We start from the raw sequence: 22,982 nt of genomic DNA on the forward strand, positions 1-22,982 counted from the left end.
AGGGGTGACCAGGCCTGCAGGGGAGGGCAGTTAGGGGCAAACAGGCTGGTAGGGGAGCAGTTAGGCATCAATCAGGCTGGCAGGGGAGTGGTTAGGGGGTGATCAGACTGGCAGGCAAAAGCAGTTAGGGGCAATCAGGAAGGCAGGCAGGCGAGCAGTTGGGAGCCAGCAGTCCTGGATTGTGAGAGGGATGTCCTACTGGGATCAGGCCTAAACGGGCAGTCGGACATCCCTTGAGGGGTCCCAGATTGGAGAGGGTGCAGGCTGGGCTGAGGGACAACCCCCCCTGTGCATGAATTTCGTGCACCAGGCCTCTAGTATAAATATAAGTATCATATATATCCACTGAAAATATTAGAAAGAAATACATTAAAATATATTGGTCTTCAGCTCCAGGAAGTAAGACAATACACGATTTAAATTTTCTTATTTATATTTTATTTTCTGTGTTTTCCTAAAAACATGCATCACTCTAATAAGAAAAAAAAAATGGTGACAGTTTTAAAAGAATTCATTAGTACTTCGCTTTTTTAAAATATATTTTTTGTTGTTGATAATATTACGGATAATCTCCCATTTACGCCCCCCCCCCCCCAGAGTGTTTCACTTTCTGAAGCTCATAAACCATGATAACATTTGGCCCTTGATAAGGCTTATCCTTTATATGAAAAACAACACACAAACGGCTCAATCCTACTTTAATCACTCACCTTAGATGCTGAAATTCGGCAGATGGTAGTGGACTCAGCGATCCTGCTTGTTGGTATAAACTGAGGCTTTTATGGAAAAAAGGCATTAGACAAATGTGAGTAACAAATAACTTTCAATTGGCATATTGCAATAATTCAATATTCTTCATTTCTTAGAAAAGTTTGAGATTGCATATCCTCACTGATAGTTGATAATTACTTAGGGGTCCCTTTCAGTTTAGATGTTCTGATTAGTGGGGACTGGATGGTACAAGAGAACCTGATGGCTGTTGAAGCATTATAGATCAAGTGTCTCATGAGCACGGTCAGGGTGCCCCTGCATCGAGTACCATCTCCCCAGGCCTCTCTCCCCTTTCGGAGACCCTTGGTTTCCTACTCGGAGGTCCCAGCATCTGGAATGCGTTCTGACCTTCAGCAATAGCTCCGTCTAGGTCAGAGCTCCAGGCCTGAGCATCAAGGGACTTTTGAGGGTAGAGTGGCTTTAACGGTGTCCCTCCTCGCTGGATGCTGCCTTAGTCCCCTCATCCAGCTGCTGCCTTGTACGCAGAGGCAGGGATAGAGGGAGAAGAAGCATTTTCTCTCCCTGAAAAAGAAGCACCTTTTAAGCTAAACTGGCTGTGATGATCGTAACCCTAAAATAATGAGACACTAATGAAATACACAGAGAGGATAAAGAACCACGCAGGCTCTGCACCCCAGGCCCAGCTTCACTCCCTTGGGTTGGAACCCTGGGTAGGGGACCACTTGCACCTCCTTTCAGGGCACCCATCATCTCTTCCTGTTCCATTGCAGTATCAGCTCGGTCCAGATTCTCTAGGACAGAATATTTACCTTGCTCCTGTAAGTACCTATCCCCTAAATTGGTCCTGACTCTGATTACGGGTGAGATCCGTTCTCTGTGGAAAATTTGTTAGATGTGGATGGAATGCAGAGATTTTGATATAGTGCCTTTCCCTCTATGCTCAGATCCAAATGCCCCCTGGTGCATCTTATAACTGCAGGTACCTTCAAGACAACCCTTCCAAAACTGAATCCATTATTTTGCCTCTACCTTCACTCACCCCAACCAGTACTTCCTAGTGCATTCCTCTTTCTTTTTTTTTAAAAAAAAATATATTTGATTGATTTCAGAAGAGAGAGGGAAAGAGAGAGAGAGAAACATCAATGATAGAGAATCATTCATCAGCTGCCTCCTGCACACTCCACACTGGGGATCGAGCCTGCAACCCAGGCATATACCCTGATCAGGGATCAAACTGTGACCTTCTGGTTCTTGGGTCAATGCTCAACCACTGAGCCATGCCAGCCCAGCAGTGCATTCCTCTTTCAACTAATGACATCACCATACACCCAGTCATCCAAGCTAGGTTATCTTTGGCTAATCTTCACTCTCAATCCCTTCCACCTAATCAGTGATCAAGCCTTGTGGATTTCCCCACCTAAATATCTTTTAAATTCAAAACTTTGCACTGGCCTCAAATAACCATAGTTTTGGTTGATGTTGTTGATCTTCACCCAAAAATATTTTTCCATTGATTTTTAGAAGGAGTGGAAGGGAGGGGTAGAGACAGAAAAAGAGAAACATCCATGTGAGAGACACATCAAATCTTGCCTCCTTCTGGTACGTGCCCTGACCAGAATCTAACTGCTCTAACCACTGAGCAACTGGCTAGGGTAAATAACCATACTTTTTAAAGGCTTTTATCATCTCTGATTGAACTATCCTATCTAATAAAAGAGTAATATGCAAATTGACCATCACTCCAACACACAAGATGGCTGCCCCCATGTGGTCAAAGATGGATGCCCCCATGTGGACACAAGATGGCCACCACAAGATGGCCTGCAGGGGAGGGCAGTTGGGAGGGACAAGGCTGGCAGAAGAGGGAAGTTGGGGGTGACCGGGCCTGCAGGGAAGGGCAGTTGGGGGGGACCCAGGCCTGCAGGTGAGGGCAGTTGGGGAGGGACCAGGTCTGCAGGGGAGGGCAGTTAAGGGTGACCAGGCCGGCAAGGGAGGGCAGTTAGGGGCAATCAGGATGGCAGGGAAGCAGTTAGACATCAATCAGGCTGGCAGGGGAGTGGTTAGGGGGTGATCAGGCTGGCAGGCAGAAGTGGTTAGGGGCAATCAGGAAGGCAGGCAGGCGAGCAGTTGGGAGCCAGCAGTCCTGGATTGTGAGAGGGATGTCCGACTGCCCATTTAGGTACGATCCCGGTAGGATCGGGCCTAAACAGGCAGTTGGACATCCCTCGAGGGGTCCCAGATTGTAGAGGGTGCAGCCTGGGCTGAGGGACACACACCCCTGTGCACAAATTTTGTGCACCGGGCCTCTAGTTTTCTATAATCTCCCATTTTCTTGCCTCTAGTTCAGAGACTTCTCTAGACCTATGTCACAACCACTTTCTATACAATATTATTCCCTTCATTAAAATAAGGAAGAGGAAGAGGAAGGGTAGGGGTAGATGGCATTCTCAGAATTAAATGCATGTGATTAGAATCACCTGGTAAGTGTTTAGAGAAAACTGATGCCATGTCCTTATGCTCTAAAATTCTAACTGAATTGTGTGGAGTGCGGGCCTAGCATCAGCATTTTATAGAGATCTCCACGTGATTCTATATGCAGTCGGGATTGAGAACCATCAGCCTAGCAGATAGAGTCTCATTTCTGCAGCACCTAGCATATGGAATGACCCATACAGACATTCAAGTCCCTTAAATGGAACCAAACAGCACTTACCATAACATACAATCATCTTTCCAATGGTTCTGCCTAAACTTTCTAAATTCCTCTTCTGAGCCATTTTCCATCCCTCTGATGCCCCCTGTTGCCCTCACAGACTTAGTTCCCAAACCCTACAGTATTTCCCAGGTTCAGTTTTATGTTCTCATGCCTTTGTATAGCCTATTTCCTTTGCCTGTAATAACTTCCCAATCTTCTCCATTTTTTAGAGTTCACTCATCCTTCAAGCCTCTGTTCAAATTTTACACATGTATTTAAATACATCTCCCAATTCCCTAAGGGAAAATTGCTTTATCTTCTATGCCCATGTAGTATAATTTCTTTTTTTAAAAATATATTTTATTGATTTTTCGCAGAGAGGAAGGGAGAGGGATAGAGAGTTAGAAACATCGATGAGAGAGAAACACTGATCAGCTGCCTCGTGCACACCCCCCTATTGGGGATGTGCCCACAACCAAGGTACATGCCCTTGACCAGAATCGAACCTGGGACCCTTCAGTCCACAGGCCAATGCTCTATCCATTGAGCCAAACTGGTTAGGGCTATAATTTCTTTTTGATGTTTATATACTAGTAGATAATATATCCACATGCAACAACATACATTTTAAGTCTATTTTTTATGTTTCCTTACTACTCCATTCTCCATCTGTCCAGTTCACATTCCTCTAACAAGTAACCACTGTTGCTACTTTTTTTGTTTATATTTCCAGAAATTTGTTTGCACATTGTATACAAGCATATATAAAAAAAATTGTCCCCACTTTTTTTTGAGGTAGGGAAAAAATGGTAGTATTTATATACATAGTCTGCATCTTGCTTTTTTACTTAAGTGTGTGTGTGTGTGTGTGTGTGTGTGTGTGTATATATATATATATATATATATATATATATATATCCTAGAGATCTTTCTCTGTTAGTACTTTACAAGTTTCTTCATTGCCTTTTTCTGCTGCATTGTATTCTAATGTATTGCTGCACAACCTTTTATTTAACCAGACCTGTTGATAGACATTTAGGTTGTCTCAAGATCTTACTACACAAAGTATTTTTCAATGACTTGTAAAACAGGTAACTTTATAAATAGGTAATTTCATATTTATGTGAGTACACCTGTCCAATCAATCTAAAAGAAAAATGTCTGTGTCAAATGGTATATGCACTTTTAATTTTGATAGACATTGCTGAATTGTCGCCAGTAGGCTCTTGGTTGGTCTAGCATACAGTCATTCTCGTGAATATTCCAAGAGCACATAATAAAAAGTTCATTCTCTATTTTGAGAGTACAATGTTATATATATACACTGAGTGGCCAGATTATTATGATCACTCCATCAATACTTCGTTGGGCCACCTTTTGCCTTCAATACTGTGGTGATTCTTCTTGGCATTGACTCCACGAAATGTTGAAAGGTGATGCGAGGAATCTGACACCATGCCTGATGAATAGCACCGTCCAATTCTGTGAGATTTGATGGTTGTGGAACCAGTTGCCTGATGGCTCTTTTAACTTCGTCCCACAAATGCTCAATTGGAATGATATCTGGTAATTGTGGGGGCCACCTAAGCAAGGTAAAGTCTCCCTCATGTTCTTGAAACCACTCCTGCACAATACGAGCACCGTGGCATGGCGCATTGTCTTGTTGGAAGAAGCCATCTCCATTGGGATACGCTCACCATCAACATGATAGGATGAACTTGATCAGCAACGATACTTAGGTATGTTGTGCTATTCAGACGTTGTTCCACATGAATTAAAGGGCCCAAATCATGCCAGGAAAACATATCCCAAACCATAACACTGCCCCCACCAGCTTGAAGGGTTGTACTCACGCATGTGGGGTGCATGCTTTCATGCTGTTTCTGCCAAATTCTCACTCTGCCATCTGCATGATGCAACTGGAAACATGATTCATCGGACCACATGACTTTTTTCCAATGCTCAGCTGTCCAATCCTTGTGTTGCTGTGTGAACTGGAGACGTTTTATCTTGGTAACTGCAGACAGCAAAGGTGTTCTAACAGGACTTCGGCTTCCATATCCCATACGATGGAATGTACGGCTAATTTGCCTATAAACATCAGGTGGTCATAATAATCTGGCCACTCAGTGTGTGTGTGTGTGTGTGTATATATATATGTATATATGTGTGTATATATGTATGTGTGTGTGTATATATATATGTATATGTATATATGTGTGTATATATGTATATGTGTGTGTGTGTGTGTGTGTGTGTATATTAAAAGCATAATATATAAATCGACCAAATGGCCAAACAGTGGAATGACCGTCTGGATGACCTTCCGGATGAAGCTGGGGCTGCGAGGGCAGCCGAGGCACCCGGGACTGCGAAGGCCATTCTTGCATGAATTTCATGCTTCAGGCTTCTAGTGTATCTATATAATCATTGTTATTAATTGTTAGGCATTCCTAAGCTGAGAGCAAACTAAAGTTTTTTATTACTAATACTTGTGGCCCGGTGCATGAAATTCATTCATATTAAAAGGGAATTAATTAGAGGAAATATTTTAATATTGCTATTTGCCCTAGAAGTGTCAGAGATGAAAGAAAATTAGTAAAATCTCCCTCCTGTCAGAGTCTGGGGCACACCACGGGACCCAGAGTCAAGTTCCCACCCACCCACGCACACCTCAAAATCGCGCGAGACCCAGACCCAGCTGGCCCCACCCGTCAAGCCCCGCAGGGTCGGGGGGCGCAGCCTCAGGTCCCTCATTAAGCCCTGCCAGGCAGGGGGCACAGCCTCAGGTCTCCTGTCAAGCCCCACTGGGTGGGAGGTGCAGCCTCAGGTCTCCTGTCAAGCTCCACTGGGCAGGAGGCGCAGCCTCAGGTCCCACGGCCCTGGAACCAGGAAGGGGGGTGCAGCCTCAGGTACCCTGGCCCGGCCTCAGGTCCCCCGGCCCCGGCGTGATGATGTGATGGCATGACATCCATTTGCATATTAGCTCTTTATTATGTAGGATTATTGTCTCTTTTTCTATGTATCATTTGTAGGTTTTGATTTATGGAACTCAACACTACATTAACTAGTGTGAGAGCTTGTAACTGATACATCTTCACTGTGAACTAATGACTTTTGCCTAATTAAATGCCCTTCCCTGCACTGTTCAATAGTTTTCCCTTTGAATTTCAACTTGTCTGGGTTTAGGCTGGACCCCTAAATTATTTTTGTATATTTATTTGAATTCAACCCTTCTGAATTACCATTTTAGATGTATGTCTTGCATACAGTGCAGGCTTGATCTTTGCTATGTATTACAACCTGAAGTTCCTTATCCTTTATTAAGGTAAGCTTAGGCCATTTATATATATTGATTTGATATTTGTGTTTGGTATTAGTTGTCATATGATTTTTTTTATAATTTCTCTTAATTATAATGATACAGTCCATTTTTGTGTGTGTGTGTGTAGGTACTTCTGATATATAGGTTTTTTTTCTTTGTGTACCATTATAATGACAACTTCATATAATACCCTTATTCTTAGTTCTATTTTAGATAGTGCCTATAAGTTTCCTACTCTGAATAGTAACAAAATTTATTTTATCTTCCCTCTTTTCTCACACTCTCTGTTATTTATTGATATTATCTTTCTTAGTGTTTATACTAGTACCAAAAAGTATGTTTAAATTGCTCAAATGATAGATCTTATTCCCCTAGTACAGGTCAGACAACTTACCTTTCACCTTTCATTCTTGACTCCTATTTTTGTTAGCTGGATTATACTACATTTCCAGGATATTTACACTCGGTTTAGTACCTAATGTTACATGAGTTTTTGTCTTATTTCTAGAGTTAAATGCAGTCAATGCTTATTTCCAGTTCTTTGCTGTAGAATTTTATGATATTTCTTGACTGGTTCAAATTTGACCTCTAGTTGTTTCCTCAAACGGAATCATGAGAACAATATTGCCTAAAATGTATTTTTTTCTATTATCAAAATTCATTTGTAGGTATTTTATTTGAGAATGGTATGGTGAATATAAAATTCTTGGTTTAGAACTCCTTTCCTTAAGGATCTTATAGTTAACTTCACTACCACCTGGAGCTGAGACTTTTGTAGAGAATTCGAAGCCAATCTATTTTTTCTCCCTATAAATGAGTTGGTCTTTATGCCTATTCACCAAAGGATTACTTTTCTTTACAACTGAGTAACTATACTAGAATATGCTTTGTTGTTGACTATTCTGGAACAGTTTTCTCCACCACGTTTCAAATACATAGCTTGAAGTTCTATTTTTTTCTTGAAAACTTTTTCTGACTTATACCTTTAAAAATGTGTTCTGCCCATACTTTTTCTTTGGGTACTCCCAATTATGCAAATATTGACTCTTCTTTTATTAGGTGTGTGTGGACACCTTTAACTTCTCTCCCACAATCTTGGAGGGAAAAAATGTCCATCCTTTTACCCTAAATTAACTCTCTACCTGAGTTCTAGTAATCCTTCTTTCCTGTTTTGGCTGCAATTTTTCTACATCAGTCAGGCCTTATCTCTGCTGTGAACTTTCTCCAATTGCACTGGTTCCTTTCTCTTAGTCCAGAAACATTGCCAAATCTCTACCAACCACAAATTTTTCCCAACCTTAACTGCCCTCCTACCTTTATGCCTATCTTCTCTGCTCCTTCAGTAAAAGTTTTCTAAAGTAGCTTATTACTTATTGCTCCCATTTCTTTATTTTTCATTGACTCCTCAAACAACCTGGCTTATTCTCTGAAACTTATCTTGCTTATGTAAAAAATGACTTTAAGTTATAAAAACCAATGAGAAGATAAACCACAGATAGGAAGAAAATGTTTGCAGAAGAAACATCTGGTAAAAGACTAAAGTGTTATTCAAAATGTACAAAGAATTCTTTAAACTTCAAAGAATTCTTCAATGACAACAAAAAAAACAACAACAAGCAATCAATTAAAATGGGCCAAAATATGTATGTAACCTTATGTTCACTGCAGCATTATTTACAACTAGAGGCCCGGTGCACAGAATTCATGCACTGGTGGGGGGCGTGGCCTGTGGGAATCACTAATCCAGATCAGCCGAGTGGCTATGGACCCACCCTCTGAGCGGCTGCTCCCGCAGCGGGAGCAGCCACTCATCCTGGTCAGCTGAGCAGTGCTCCCACTGTGGGAGCACACTGACCACCAGGGTGCAGCTCCTGTGTTGACCGTCTGCCCCCTGGTGGTCAGTGCGCATCATAGGGACTGGTCGACTGGTTGTTCTGGTTGTTCCACCATTCAGTCGCTGGGCTTTTACTATATAGGATAGCCAAGACATGGAAACAACCCATCTGTCCTTCAGTGGATAATTGGATAAAGAAGATGTGGTACATATATATAATAGAATACTATTCAGCCATAAAAAAAAGATGAAATACTGCCATTTGCTACAACATGGATGGATCTTGAGAGTATTATGCTAAGTGAAGTAAGTCAGACAAAAAGGACAAGAACTACATGATTTCACTCATATGTGGCATCAAACAAATAAACAAAAAGAACCAAACTTATAAATACAGATAATAGAATGATGGTGACCAGAAGAGAAGGGGGACAGACCAAGAGGGTAAAAGGGGTCAAATACTAGGTGACAAAAAGAAACTAGGCTTCTGATGGTGAGCACATAATTGAGATTTCTCTGAACAGGGGAAGGATGATTCCAGACCATTGTGAAGCAAAGGTCATAGACAGACATCAGTTAGTTCTCTGGGACTGATTTAGAACCTCCAGATGTGTCAAGAAACCCTCCCCCACCCCCTTGTTCAAAATCAGAACAATCATAAAGTACAGTCCTTAAACTGAATTCAAAATGTAAAGTTGGGTCCTGAGTAAGAAGGAGATTAGGTCAAGTGAGTAGCCTGCCTTGGAAGGAAGTCAAACACCTGTACCCTACTCTGAGCAGATTTAGGACCTGTGGTGCACCCAGGATACCAGGCAGCCTCTGACTGTCCCTGATTAGCATGCACGCTAATTGAGAAATGGATGAACATACAGTTCAGGTGCTTAAGGAATTTTTGTAGGGCAGAGATAAAATAGGCATATTTGTAGTGAAACCCAAATTAGTATTCCCTCCATTAAAAGTCATTTCAGGCAACACACCTGAACCTCTACTTGAATCTCTGTGGATGGAATAAAAATGACTGACTGACATGTGGCAAGACTGCCTGCCACTGTCAAAGCTACTCCTGTCCCTCTTGGAGTAAGCATGAGCTCCCTCTGGACTCACACTGCTATGTGCCTCTGTGGCAACATTTGGTCACTTCTGTAAAACCCAGGAGCAATGGATGTATTCCTTGGTCCCAATCTCCAGGGCAGAATAGGCTGACTTATGGATCCGGGAGCAGGGACTATCCTGGTCTCATCACAGAACACTGCTCTCAAGCCAGATTGTACTGATGTCCCTGACTGCTGGTGCTGTCCTGTTTGTTTTGTAAACTAAGAATGTTGTTCTGTCCGGTAGTGTGACATCAATTCCTCAAGAAGGGATAAAAGAATCATCTGCACAAGCAATTCAAGTTAAGAAGTTGAACACCTTTTGTTCCTAACAGTGAGCCAGGGGTGATGGTAGGAGGTACACAAGATGCTTGCCTTCAAGAAACTTCTCAACTAGTTCGTCATGAGCAATTTGTTTAATGTCTATGCTGTGAACACAGGGCCCACACGTGTGAATATGTTATGCATCATCCCTCTTGGAAAAGCAATGCATCACCATAGAGAAATGAGATCTTTGCAGGGAGAGTAATAAAGTAAAATATTTCAGCTATATAATAGCCTCTTGTTAGACAAGGGACTTTAGGTGTCATAAATTTTAGATTATGGCAGTTTATGTAAGGAGGCTGAAAAGTACTCTTGATGAATAAATATGTTTACTAAGACATCTGTCTACATAGTTACACAGATTTGAAATCTCAGCATCGTACACAATAATGACACATTAAAAAGATGAAAATGTAAATGGGGAAAGTGTTCACATTCTTCACTACAAAGTTGTACTTAGATATGCCATTTCAACTGGAAAACATAGCTAAACGTTAAGCATGTCTTCTCTCTCCACGTATAGTGCTAAAACAACCAATGTGGGACTTGTCCGCTTAAACTACATATTGCATTGTTTGTGTCCATGTGAGCACTACAAAAGAAAAGGATGCTATTGCTGGAGTTCTTTTTCAACAGGCGTGGGGTTTTACAAAGGCTACTCATTGATGCAAAGACTGTGAACACAACAAAAAAATCCAAATACAGTCTCTGCACTCCCATCCAAATGCAACACTTTATTTTGAGCAAGTGTAAGGACATTTTGGTTTCCAATAACATATGCAAAAGGTTTTAAGTGCAACCTATGTGGAGTCAACCAATCCACTCAAATGAGAAATATTTCTTTTTGTACCTATTTGTAAATAATTCTGCATAAATCAAATTCCTTTGATCCTTTGTTCTTGTTTGGCAAACACCTGTTATGTAAAAGATCCAGGCCTAGTGTTGTTGGGAATGCAAAGATAAATAAAAATGGTCCCTCCTTTCAAAAAGCTTACAGTCTAATATAGGAGACATTATATACACAAGTAACTATAATACCAGGGAGAAAGCAAAATTTGCTTGAAAAAAGACACCCATCAAGGACAAAGGGAAATGAGAGAAGACTTCATACAGGAATGACATTAGTTTCAGATCTTGAAGGATGAGGGGAGAGGAAGATGGCAAAATGACAAAACAGCAGGAAGAAGAGCACTCGGAGCGGCATGGAAGTGGAGAACACACATAAGGAGCACGGAGCAGCTCAGTGGGAGACCCTGTAGGAGGGAAGAAACGAATTCAAGAAAAGTAACTGGTCTCAGATAAGAAAGCCTGGATTCACTGTAGGATAAGAAATATTGATTAGAAAATTTAACCCAGAAAGACCTAGAGGGCACATAAGCAATACAGCCCATTTTCACAAACATATTGATCATATAAACACTAGTGCCCCGGTGCACAGATTCGTGCACACTGAAAGGAAATTAATTAGAAGGTGGCCAGCTGGACTGGGCGAGATGGGCCGGACATGCCCTGGAGCCAACCTTCCTCAGTCCCTCCCTGGCCAGCCACACCTGGGGCGGCGCCGTGGCTCAAAGGTCATCTGTGGAGTGAGCAGGGTCACTCTGGCAGGTGGGGTCCTTCAGCCTGGCCTGCAGGGATCAGGCTGAAACTGGCTCTCCGACATCCCCCGAGGGGTCCCGGATTGCGAGAGGGTGGTTCCCGGGCGAGGCACCCTGGAATCGGGCTCCCTCCTCTCTGGTTCTGGGTGTGTCACCCAAGAACTGCAGCTGCCAAGTCACCACAGCTTGGCAGTTCCTGCATTGAGTGCCTGCCTCCTGGTGGTCAGTGCGCATCATAGCTACCAGTCGGACAGTCAGACAGTCGCTTAGCCTTTTATATGCATAGAGATACTACCCATTAGCATTACTTATGTATAAATGGGTAAATGTGAGTAGGCTTCATTCAGGGAGTTTAGTTATCATCTTTCTTCTAATGACTGAGAGCATCAAATGGATTTAAAGTGATATAAAAAAAACAAAAACCCTGAATGAAATGTATCCCAAACTGAATTTCTTGGGCACAATCAAGACACATTCATCCTTGCCATACAATTGAAGGTAGAAGAGAATCTAAATTGTAAGTTAAAACAAAGAAAGGGGGAAGTGTAGCTCTAATTTATGGTTTTAAATTGTTGTCTTGGTTTAATGAAAAACAGAATAAAAATTATGCAGATAATAGGCCAACTAGTTAGTAGCTGAGCGATTCAAGAGACACAGGGAAAATGGGAATGCTTCACAGTTTGGCCAGCAGGTGGCACTAGTCACTCAAGTTATAGAAAACAGCAGGTACTAAGGGGTGAGCTGGAAAAGCAGTTAGGAACAGATTACTCCTTCATTTACTCAGCAAGGAGAAAGTGGAGTGGACTGTTTCAGAAGCACGGGGAATAAAGAGGGTCTTGGCTTGCTGACACAGTCTATCAATTATATCTTGAATTTGAGCTCATCTATTAAATTTGTTAGGGAAAACGCACACATTTCCCTAACAAATATGATCTGTTTGTTGCCTTTGTAAATGTTCTCGGGTCCTTTTTGTCTGTGTTTATCCTGTGAGAGCATGAGATCAGTGCTAGAATGAAGCAAAAAGGAAACAAATTCCAACTTCGCTATTTAAAGACGTGTGACTTGATTCAAGTTATTTAACTTCTTTGAACTTTACTTCCCTCTGTTGTTATAATTGATGTAATTAGCTGGAATGTAGTGAGGATTTTATAAGACACCATCCGTTGAAATGACAGCTCTGGACCTAGCTACTTCATTTTCTCACAGAGGAACAGGTCCAATCATTGGAATACCTCTTTTATCAGAATAGTGTTCTAACTCACTGTGGCTCTTCTCTAACTAGGACGTCCTGGGGTGGTGCTCTTAGACTGTCACTCTACACACCAGTGGAGTATATGAGGGGTGGAGAAGAAGCTGTAGATGTCTCATACTAGACCATAAGGCTACCTTGCCATGATTCTATCCCTCCTGGCTGTCAGTGACAAAAGCCCAGAAACCACAGAATCTAAGATCCAGAATGGTATTTGATTTAGTCAACTGTCCATTTTTTAGATCAGGATGCCTTCTGCCATGAAAGTTGAAGCACAAGAGAGTAAGAAGTGGGGTGTGCAAATTCAGGTCATTTTTATACTTGCTTCACAGGTCTGGTCAATGGATAAGTAGGCATTTTTGTAGTCAGAAGCAGGATGAGAGAGCAGGAGGTGGGCAAACGATAATTACCTGGCATGCCTCTAATTATATCCTGATATTGAGATGCTAGGCTTATTTTCACAAAATGGGGCAAAGAGAATGGCAAGCAGTCTATATCCTTTAAGCTGGTGAAAGTAGGTTTGTGTTTGAGTACTGCTAAACGTCTTTGTTTATATTTGAAAGAGACTGAATCGGCAACCCTGGCTCAACTTTTTATGAAAAAGTCAACTACGGAGAAAGAAAGAATAAACAGAATGGATGGCCCAAATCTGTTATTTCACCAGCGACCATCAATCAAAACCTCTACCTCACTAATGAATAAAACATCCAATCCTAACAAACAGAAAGGTAGTTAAGATTTCATGATGCGCACTAGTACTTGCCAGGGTCAGCTCTGGCCTTTATAGAGAAAAAAACCACCACAACAAAGATCAAATCAATTCAGGTTGTGCTGAATGCCTCCACAGAGCTACCAGGAGTGGTAAATAAAATAAGAAACAGAACAAATTACAACATTCCACAGTGAAAAGATAAGACTCCACTTAATTATTTATGAAAATAAGTGCTCTTAGAAGTTAGACTGCCACTCTACACACCAGTGGACTATATGAGGGGTGGAAAAGAAGCTGTAGATGTCTCATGCTAGTACCATAAGGCTACCTTGCCATTATTCTATCCCTCCTGGTTGTCAGTGACAAAATCCCAGAAACCACAGAATCTAAGATCCAGAACGGTATTTGATTTAGTCAACTGTCCATTTTTTAGATCAGGATGCCTTCTGCCTACCTGATCGCCCTAACTACATCTGCTTGCCTGCCTGATCGCCCCCTCTCCTCCCCGTCCCCATTAAGGTGATACCCTTCTTTACTTCTGACTTGTTATAAAACCCACGACTAGAGGCTTTAAATTTGTAGAAATCTGAGCTGCTTTTAGGGTGATAGGGAATGCATAGAAGAATGTATTCCCAAAGTGACTATCAGTATTTTCCCCAAAGAAATCCTGGGACTCCAGACTATAAAGGAGGGTCAGATTTCTTTAGCTGTGATATGCAAATCAGGTTTCAGATGGCAGCTGATTTACATGGCAGATCCCTAGCAAGGGGGGAGAGGAAAGAACAGAAACTGGGGTAAAAAAGAAGGCTTATCTTCTAAGAGCCCAGGAATACACATAATAATAAGGCATTAAATCTAGGGGGTCTTGCCAAAACCAGTTTGGCTCAGTGGATAGAGCGTCGGCCTGTGGACTGAAGGGTCCCAAGTTTGATTCCGGTCAAGGGCATGTAACTTGGTTGCGGGCACATCCCCAGTAGGAGGTGTGCAAGAGGCAGCTGATTGATGTTTCTCTCTCATCGATGTTTCTAACTCTCTATCCCTCTTCCTTCCTCTCTGTAAAAAACCAATAAAATATATTTTAAAATAAATCTAGGGGGTCTTACCTCCCTCTCTGCAAAAGAGTTTTCAATTTGAATGAGCATTTTATGTCCTGACATGTAGAGAGGGGTCACACATTTGGACATAGGCGGCTGAAATTCTCAAGTGCTATTTGAAGAAGTTGACATGCTATACTATTAAAAATTATTGAATTTAGGTGCCAAATTCATAAAGGAAACAGAGATCTAATGACTTTATTAGAGCAGATATTAAAACAGTATTTCTGCAAATTTTCCTTCACTTGAAATTGTCATGGTTACCTACATTTACTGATAGTAATGTTTTATTCATTGAATTTTCTTAACAATTAAATATGATTCTGAGTTTCTGTATTAACAGGCTAATATTTTTTTTAAAAGAACAACTCTTTACTTAAAAAATCCACCCTTAAGGAAGAAGCTTAATAAATTTAAAAGAGCCTAACCTTTGGAATCACACAGACTGGTGTCCCAGTCTCAACCACTTGACCTTTGACATGCTGGGTGACCTCTATGAGGCTCTGCGTGCAATCCTAGAAGGAAATAAGCTCCCCGTTCCTCACACCACTACTGTGCAGTTGGGCTCAGATAACACATGTCCAGCATTTTTTAAGAACTCTCCTCCCTGTCTGGCCCCCGGGAGCCATTGTCCTCACCTCTAGAACAGTCCTTAGATCCAAAATTGGGAGGAGGCGACAAAAGAGGATGGCAAAAAGAGGCTGCACGTTTTATCTGGGTAAACATTATTAGTCATTTGCACATATGAAACCAACAGCTCAAGCATCAGGGTGGATTTGGAAAGAATTAACAGCTTACCTCCAGCTGCTGTTCTGCCAGTTGATCCTGATACCTTCGGACTGTCTCCTGAAGTCGCTTTTCTTTCTCATTTTTTGATGGTGATACTGTGCTCATGGTGCCCAGGGGGATGGGAGGTAAGCGTTCCGCCTGATGACAACTTCACAATCAACAAGTACAAGAGATAATATAATAACATCAGGAGGAAACACAAAACTATTTACTGTCTATAAAGGATTCTTTACTTCTACAAGCATAATAAAAGTCTTTATGTCTTATTTCCAAAATTTGAACATAAAGGAAGAGCATTGTATTGATGACTTTAGGAAATACAAGACCTTAAATCATTAAAAAGAGCTTAATGGGGGGAGAGAGCGAACAGCTAAATGGAAAAAGTGAAAGGTCGTATATATTTACCAGAATGAGAAAGCTCTTCATTATTTACTAACTAGTGGCCTGGTGCACAAAATTCGTACATGGCGGGGGGGTCCTTCAGCCCAGCCTGCACCCTCTCCAATCTGGGACCCCTTGGGGGATGTCTGACTGCCAGTTTAGGCCCAATTGGGTTTAAACCGGCAGTAGGACATCCCTCTCACAATCCGGGACCACTGGCTCCTAACCACTCACCTGCGTGCCTGCCTGATCACCCCTAACCACTCTGCCTGCCGGCCTGATCACCCCCAAATGCCCCCCCACCAGCCTGCTCGCCCTCAACTGCCCCCCCCCGATGGCCTGCTCGCCCCCAATTCCTCCCCCCCCCTCCACCACTGGCCTGCTTGCCTCCAACTGCCCTCCCCTGCTGGCCTGATCGCCCCTAACCACCTCTTCCTCGGCTCCACCACCATGGCTTTGTCTGGAAGGATGTCTGGAAGGTCTCCCGGTCTAATTAGCATATTACCCTTTTATTAGTATAGTTGCTTCATTTATCTCCCATTATCAGGAAATAAGGCCTTTTGCAAAAATGTTTTTAGGTAATTAAATCTTATCTTATTATCATTGAACGCTAGAGGCCCAGTGCACGAAATTTGTGCACAGGTGGGGGGGTTTCTCAGCCTGGCCTGCACCCTCTCCAATCTGGGACCCCTTGGGGGATGTCCAACTGCATCTCGCAATCCAGGACCGCTGGCTCCTAACCGCTCACCTGCCTGACTGCCTGATCACCCATAAACCCTCTGCCTGCCTGATTGCCCCTAACCATGTCTGCCTGCCTGCCTGATCACTCTTAACTGTCCCCTACTGGCATGATCGCCCCTAACTGCTCCCCTGCTGGCCTGATTGCCCCTAACCACCTCTACCTCACCCCACACCCGGGACCCGGACCCAGGCTTCCCTCCCTATGGCCGGCTGCAGGCATCCAGGCCCCGGGCCGGCTTTGCCTGGGCCGTGGCCACAAGCACCCAGGACTGCGGGGTGGGTGGCTTGTCCCTCTCGCAGGCTGCAGGCGCTGGCATCCAGGACCAGGGAGCAGGTGGCTTGTTCCTCTCCTGGGCTGCAGGCACAGGTGCAGCTGCTGGTGCCCAGGACCACAGGGACCGTGGGGCATGCAGATTGTCTCTCTCCCAGGCCACAGCTTGGCTGGTCTCCATTCCTCTCTCACGAGCTCATTTGTGCCTGGCTGATCCCCATTCTTCTTTCCCCAGTGTTGAGTGTCTGAGCCATGATGGTGTGAGGGCGTGATGACCATTTGCATATTAGCTCTTTATCATATAGGATTCCCTCCACCCCCCCACCAAAAAAAAAGAAAAAAACACAAAAACACTTTAGGGATAGAAATCCATCTGTAGTCTACAATACACCAAACAGTTCTGCTTCTGAAACACACGGAGCCTTTGCATGCTGATTCAGGATCACTGTGAAGGACCTTGATGTGATGCGCTCATGGACAGCCTTGGGAGAGTGGTAGAGCCCTTCACCAAATAACCCCCTAATAACAACCCCTGCTGCAGCGTCCTTCTCTCCTGCTGCTGTCAGTGTATCTGCTTCTGGTGATCATTCTGCTCCCCAACCTCTAATCACCAGTGTGTTAACACATGTATATCATCAAGTAGAATTGTGTCTAAATGACAATAAACAGGCTGCGAATGAGGGTTTCCCCTGCTATGGCTACAGAAAGTGCTAATGACTTTTGGGACATACGATTTGAAAGATTTGAGGCCTTTTCCCCCTACTTTTGGTTTTGTGGCTATGTGCTGGGAGCTGAGTTAGCCATATGGTTGAAAAACTGAGAGATTATATTGTTCACCTTGGAATCGAGGCTTGGCAAGGATAAGAGGTTCAACTCCCACTGGGCATGGCTTTGTTACATGGCTGAGGATGAGCGGTTAAGGTCAAAATGTTAAGGTCAATTCTTAGAGCCTGCTTTACACTGGGGTTTTCTATTATGTAGGTAATAGAAAAAGGAGAGGGAAGGGACAAAATACATGGGTTGTTAGGCTAGGAGAGGGAGGAGGAGGAGGTTGGGAATAGAGAGAGACCTTCTCTCATCTGAAACAGTGCATAAGCACTTTTGATCTGAAGCAGATCAAACCCTCAATTGCTTTGCTTTGGGGAGCTGCAGCTTATATATATCTTATACCTACCAACAGAGAACTACAAGCAAATTCAAGTACTACTGTGAAAAAACTTCACACACACTTAATTCTACCCACATATGGTATTTGTTGTTATTGTTCTTTTCAAAGAGAGATGGTGGATAAACAAATCAGGGGACACCTACTATATATGCAGCCACCCATGGTGTTAAGATGAAGACACCTGTGGAGCGGTACCTATAAGGTTTCTATTTCATGGGAGAAAAGAACCTTAAATTTTTATTCAAAAAAGAGAAATCCCAAATATTTTATGAAAGTGCTATCCATTCAAATATCTCAAAGATTTTTGAAAAAAAAAGTTAAATTTTAATATACAATCCCATATATTTAGCGAAGCGAAGATTTAAAAAAAATTATAAGTATAAAAGAACCTTCTGCATTTTAGGCTTGGTCCCTCAGTTTTCTGTCAACATGGCTAAATTTATCTTGCCTGTCGTCACAAGTGGCACTGTTTTGATGTGCAAAAGAGACAGAATTAGAACAGCTTTGAAACAATGCTCTCTGATGGCATCACCACTTTTCAAGGAGAAAAGGGTAAGAGTGTAAGTAATGATAATTTGGCAATAAGAAAACTGTAGAGGGTAGTCTCCAAGTTCTATGGGTCTGACAATGACTAAGACTGATCTAAGAAATCAAGGTACTTGGTTAGTTCTGTGGAGAGGGGCAAAAATTCTCCAGGGACATGGCAGATTGACTTTACAAGGGGTTCAGCTAGAACCAGAAAAGATGCAAAAGATACTATTATTACACCCCACTCTAGGTGATGGGAAGCTGAGTTAAAAAGAGATTGGACCCCAGTTGGTATAACTCAGTGGACTGAGCTTGGTCCCATGCACCAAGAGGTCACCAGTTCAATTTTGGTCAGGGTATATGCCTGGGTTGCAGACTCAATCCCCAGGAGAGGGTGTGTAGAAGGCAGCTGATCCATGTTTCCATCTCTCTTTCCCTCTCCCTTCCTCTCTTTCTAAAATCAATTAAAACGTATTAAAAAACGAGAGAGAGAGAGAGAGAGAGAGAGAGAGAGAGAGAGAGAGAGAGAGAGAGAGACTTGTTCAAGGCTTTTCACAGCTAACAGAGGTAGGAGTCAAACCCAGGCAGTCTGGCTCCAGGGTCTGAACTCTAAAACACTATCCTCCGCTGTATGAAAAGTTCTTAGTTCACAATAAGTGATCAATGTTATTAACTATTCTTTTGTTGTTGTTGTTTTGAGGGTTGGGGGCTTAGGTCAATTTTATTTACATTTTCAAGCACATGTCTTTCCACACAGAAATTTAAAAACAACAGCAGCAACAAACTTCTATTAACACTTTGATAAAAATAATGATACTGGTTATGAAAACACTATATATCAGACTATTAATACTGAAACTAAGCCAACACTATTCCTATTTGGGAGATATTTAAGCTCCAGGTTAGGGCTGAAATCAGGTTAGGAATCAAAAGACCTTGGCTAGTGGCTTCATGAACAGGTTTCTGAGGCCCCGTTTGGGCTTCACTTTTCACTTCTCTACAGTGAAGATGTGAGACTAGATCAGTGTTTCCTAAGCTGGAGCTCTAGGCTCTTTGCCAACCGTAGGGAACAGAAGTGGGAAGTGCATGGGTACCTTTGGCCCCCATATTCCCAACCTTCAATTCAAAATGGAGCAGTTCTGCATTTATCTAGTTCATATATTTAGGGTCTGAAGCAAATTATATTTGGGGGAAAACAAAACAAAACAGGTTCTGCTGCAAACCAAGAAAGGGAACCTAGAAAACCTCGGATCATGTCTGTCATCTGACTGACTTTCTTCGTTTCTAAATATGATTAACCTGGGGACTCCAGGTGGGGTGGTAGTAGTAGTTTCTGAATGTTTTCTTCTTTAAAATTTTTTTATTTGTTCTTTATTTTTTCTAGACGGGATAAAAGTAATCCAACAAGAGCTATTACCCTAATGTCTGTATTAGCAATATTGATGATTTACTTATCCAGGCCAAAGGACTTACAGCAAACTCCATGGAAAAATAATGCTTGACTTAGAAGTGACTTTATTAAAGGGGTATACTAACTCTTCTACCTCCCCCCAAGAAAAAGAATATAAGTATAAAAGGACTTGTAATAACACTGGCATTCATCAATATTTAATCGGTCTTCTTCCTGCTTTTGTCTGAATTTCTTCCTCCAAGAGCACAAAGCAATGAAATCAATATATGACTTAAATAGAAAATGCACGTGGTCTAACAGTTTAGGGCTCCTGGAGACACCATCTGGATAAAACGCCTGTATTATAAGGTGCTATGTTGTGTGAAAATGAACTGAAAGTCAGATCTCTTAAATATGAGTGGTAGTCTCCCACCAGTGGAAGCCTAGAGCTGCATGCCCCAATGTTTACAAAGCATTATATTCAGGCCTCTTTTATCTTGATGGAAAAGCACACTAATCAACTATCTTTTCACAACTGGCAAGGTGCTAGAGAGAGTTCCAGGGGATGACAGCGACTAAGCTGAAACGTACCTATAGCTAACATTTTCCAGTTTCATACATATGTATTTCAGGAATTAAAAATGGATAAAGAATTTTAGAAAACCATCAAACACTACCTGTTTTCTGAGAGGTTAGGATTATTAGCACAAATCCAGATGTCCAAAAGTTCTTTTTCCTGATAATCAGTAGAGGGAGGCAAGACTCTCCATTTAAGGCAAAGATCTGATCATCAAAACAAAATCACACACAAGAAAGACCAGTCAGAAGTGAATCCTTCATAGTAAGACGTCAGGTTGCATATACCAAAAGTATGAGATATCTTTCCAGCCAAAGGCAAGTGAATCCTTGATCATATACTATTACACTTGATGGCACAACTAGTCTATGATTCTATGAGCTACCCTTGGCAACTCCTAATAAATTATTATCATTACTATTATTATTATTATTATTACTACTACTACTACTAAAGTTCTTTCCAATTGGTTTTTGCTACTTTCAGCCAAAAAAAATGTAAGTAATTGATCCCTCTCTCTTCTTAAACCACGTGAAGACTTCCGGTGACTTCCCTTTCCCATTTTCTTTGCCTTCCTTGTCCATTTCTCCCTTACAGTCCCTCCTTGCTTTTAGGACCAAGACAGTCCATACTCTCCAGGCTATTCTTAACTTTAATCTTTAACTCCTCCCAGACACACTGCTAATGCCTCTTAGGTAAACACTTCTCTCTGTTCATCTTAGATGGAGGCAGTTTGCACAGTGGTTAAGAACCTGAACAGCTCCACCAGTTACTACGTCTATGATCTTGAGCAAATTATGTCTCTGTGTTTCAGTATCATCATCTGTAAGAAGAAATTCTATTGGTACTAACCTAAAAGGTTACTGAGGGTTACCATAGTAATAATGATAAAAGCCAGCATTGCTAGACATTATCTGTGCTGGTTAATTTTATGTCACTTTGACTGGGCCATGGGGTGCTTGGTCAAACAATTCTGAATGTGTCTGTGAGGGTGTTTTGGATGAGATTAACATTTGAATTGATAGACTGAGTAAAGCAGATTGTCCTCCCTAATGTGGGGTGGGCCTCATCCAATCAGTTGAAGGCCTAAATAAAACAAAAAATGGCTGACCCCCTGGAGAGTAAAAAGGAACTTCTCTTTTCTGATTGTCTTGAGCTGGGACACTAGCTTTTCCCTGCCTTCAGACTCAAATGAAAACATCAGTTCTTTCTGGGTATTGAGCCTGTCAACATTTACACTGGAACCACATCATTGGGTCTCTTGGTTCTCAGGCCTTCAGACTTGAACTAGAATTAAACCAATGGCTCTCCTGGGTCTCCAGCTTGCTGAGTAAAGATCTTAGACTTGTTAGCCTCCATAATCATGTAAGCCAATTCTCAATGATTAATATCTATCTATCATCTATCTATCTATCTATCTATCTATCTATCTATCTATCTATCTATATATTTTTTCAGCCAGCCAGCCAGCCATTCTATTGGTTCTGTTTCTCTGGAGCACCCTATTATACTATCCTACACACTTTACATATGCTAATACATTTTAATTGCACAGAACTGTCTGATGTAGCTATAAATACTAACCTCATGTTATGAAAAAGGAAACTGAGGCTTAGAGAAACTAAGGAATTTGCCTCATTCCATAGCTTCATAATACTAGAGACTGAATTCTGGCAGTATCTTGCACACATTAGACCAGTCAGGTCCTTAACCCAAGGCTCAAGGTTAGGGAGGTGTTCGCTTGGCTCTGTAGTAACTAACTACAAAGTCTTACGAACTATGGTGTGCTTTATTTGTCTGCTTGGCTCCCTCACTGGACAGCAGACTCCTTGCAGATAATAGAGTGTCTTTAATTCTCTAACTCCAGGAGGAGTGGCTAGAAGATATACCTGGGGAACACAATAAGTGCTCAATGCTTCCATGATGTTATTCTCCTGCCAAATAATGTCCAATGCCTCTCCATTGCTTATCAAAGTAAAAACTCCTTATCTTGGCATTCGAGACTCTCTAACATGTTTATTTAATTTGATATTTTTGTCTTTTATTATTTAGTCATCATTCATGTATTCATAGTCAATTATTAAGTACCAACTATATATTTAGCACAGTATTAGGTATTGAAAACAGAAAGATGGCTGTTTCAAAAGAAAGATAAACAATCCAATCAAAAAATGGGTAAAGGACCTAAATAGAAATTTTTTTGAAAGTGGACATATAGAAGGCCAAGAGACTTACGAAAACATGCTCAAAGTCACTAATCATCCGAGAGATGCAAATCAAAACAACAATGAGGTACCATCTCACACCTGTCAGAATGGCTATCATCAACAAATCAACAAATGACAAGTGATGGAGAGGATGCAGAGAAAAAGGAACCCTCTTGCACTGCTGGTGGGAATGCAGACTGGTGTAGACTTTGTGGAACTTTCCTCAAAAAGTTAAAAATGGAACTCCCATTTGACCCAGTAATCCCACTTCTAGAA

General features: G+C 41.9%; 1 protein-coding gene across 1 annotated transcript in view; it reads right to left on the bottom strand.

Moving 5' to 3' along the window:
- MORC1 (MORC family CW-type zinc finger 1) overlaps positions 1-22,982 on the bottom strand; it is a gene marked incomplete at its 3' end in the record, with an annotated part of 154,174 nt that overhangs the window by 43,861 nt on the left and 87,331 nt on the right. The window contains exons 16-18 of the mRNA XM_080654678.1: positions 20,600-20,705; positions 15,453-15,591; positions 711-776 (exon numbers count right to left, since the gene is read on the bottom strand). Coding sequence (XP_080510804.1) covers positions 711-776; positions 15,453-15,591; positions 20,600-20,705 — 311 coding nt within the window. The remainder of the gene's footprint in view (positions 1-710; positions 777-15,452; positions 15,592-20,599; positions 20,706-22,982) is intronic.

The sequence above is a fragment of the Plecotus auritus genome (genome assembly GCF_963455305.1).
Source record: "Plecotus auritus genome assembly, chromosome: 2".
Lineage (NCBI taxonomy): Eukaryota > Metazoa > Chordata > Mammalia > Chiroptera > Vespertilionidae > Plecotus > Plecotus auritus.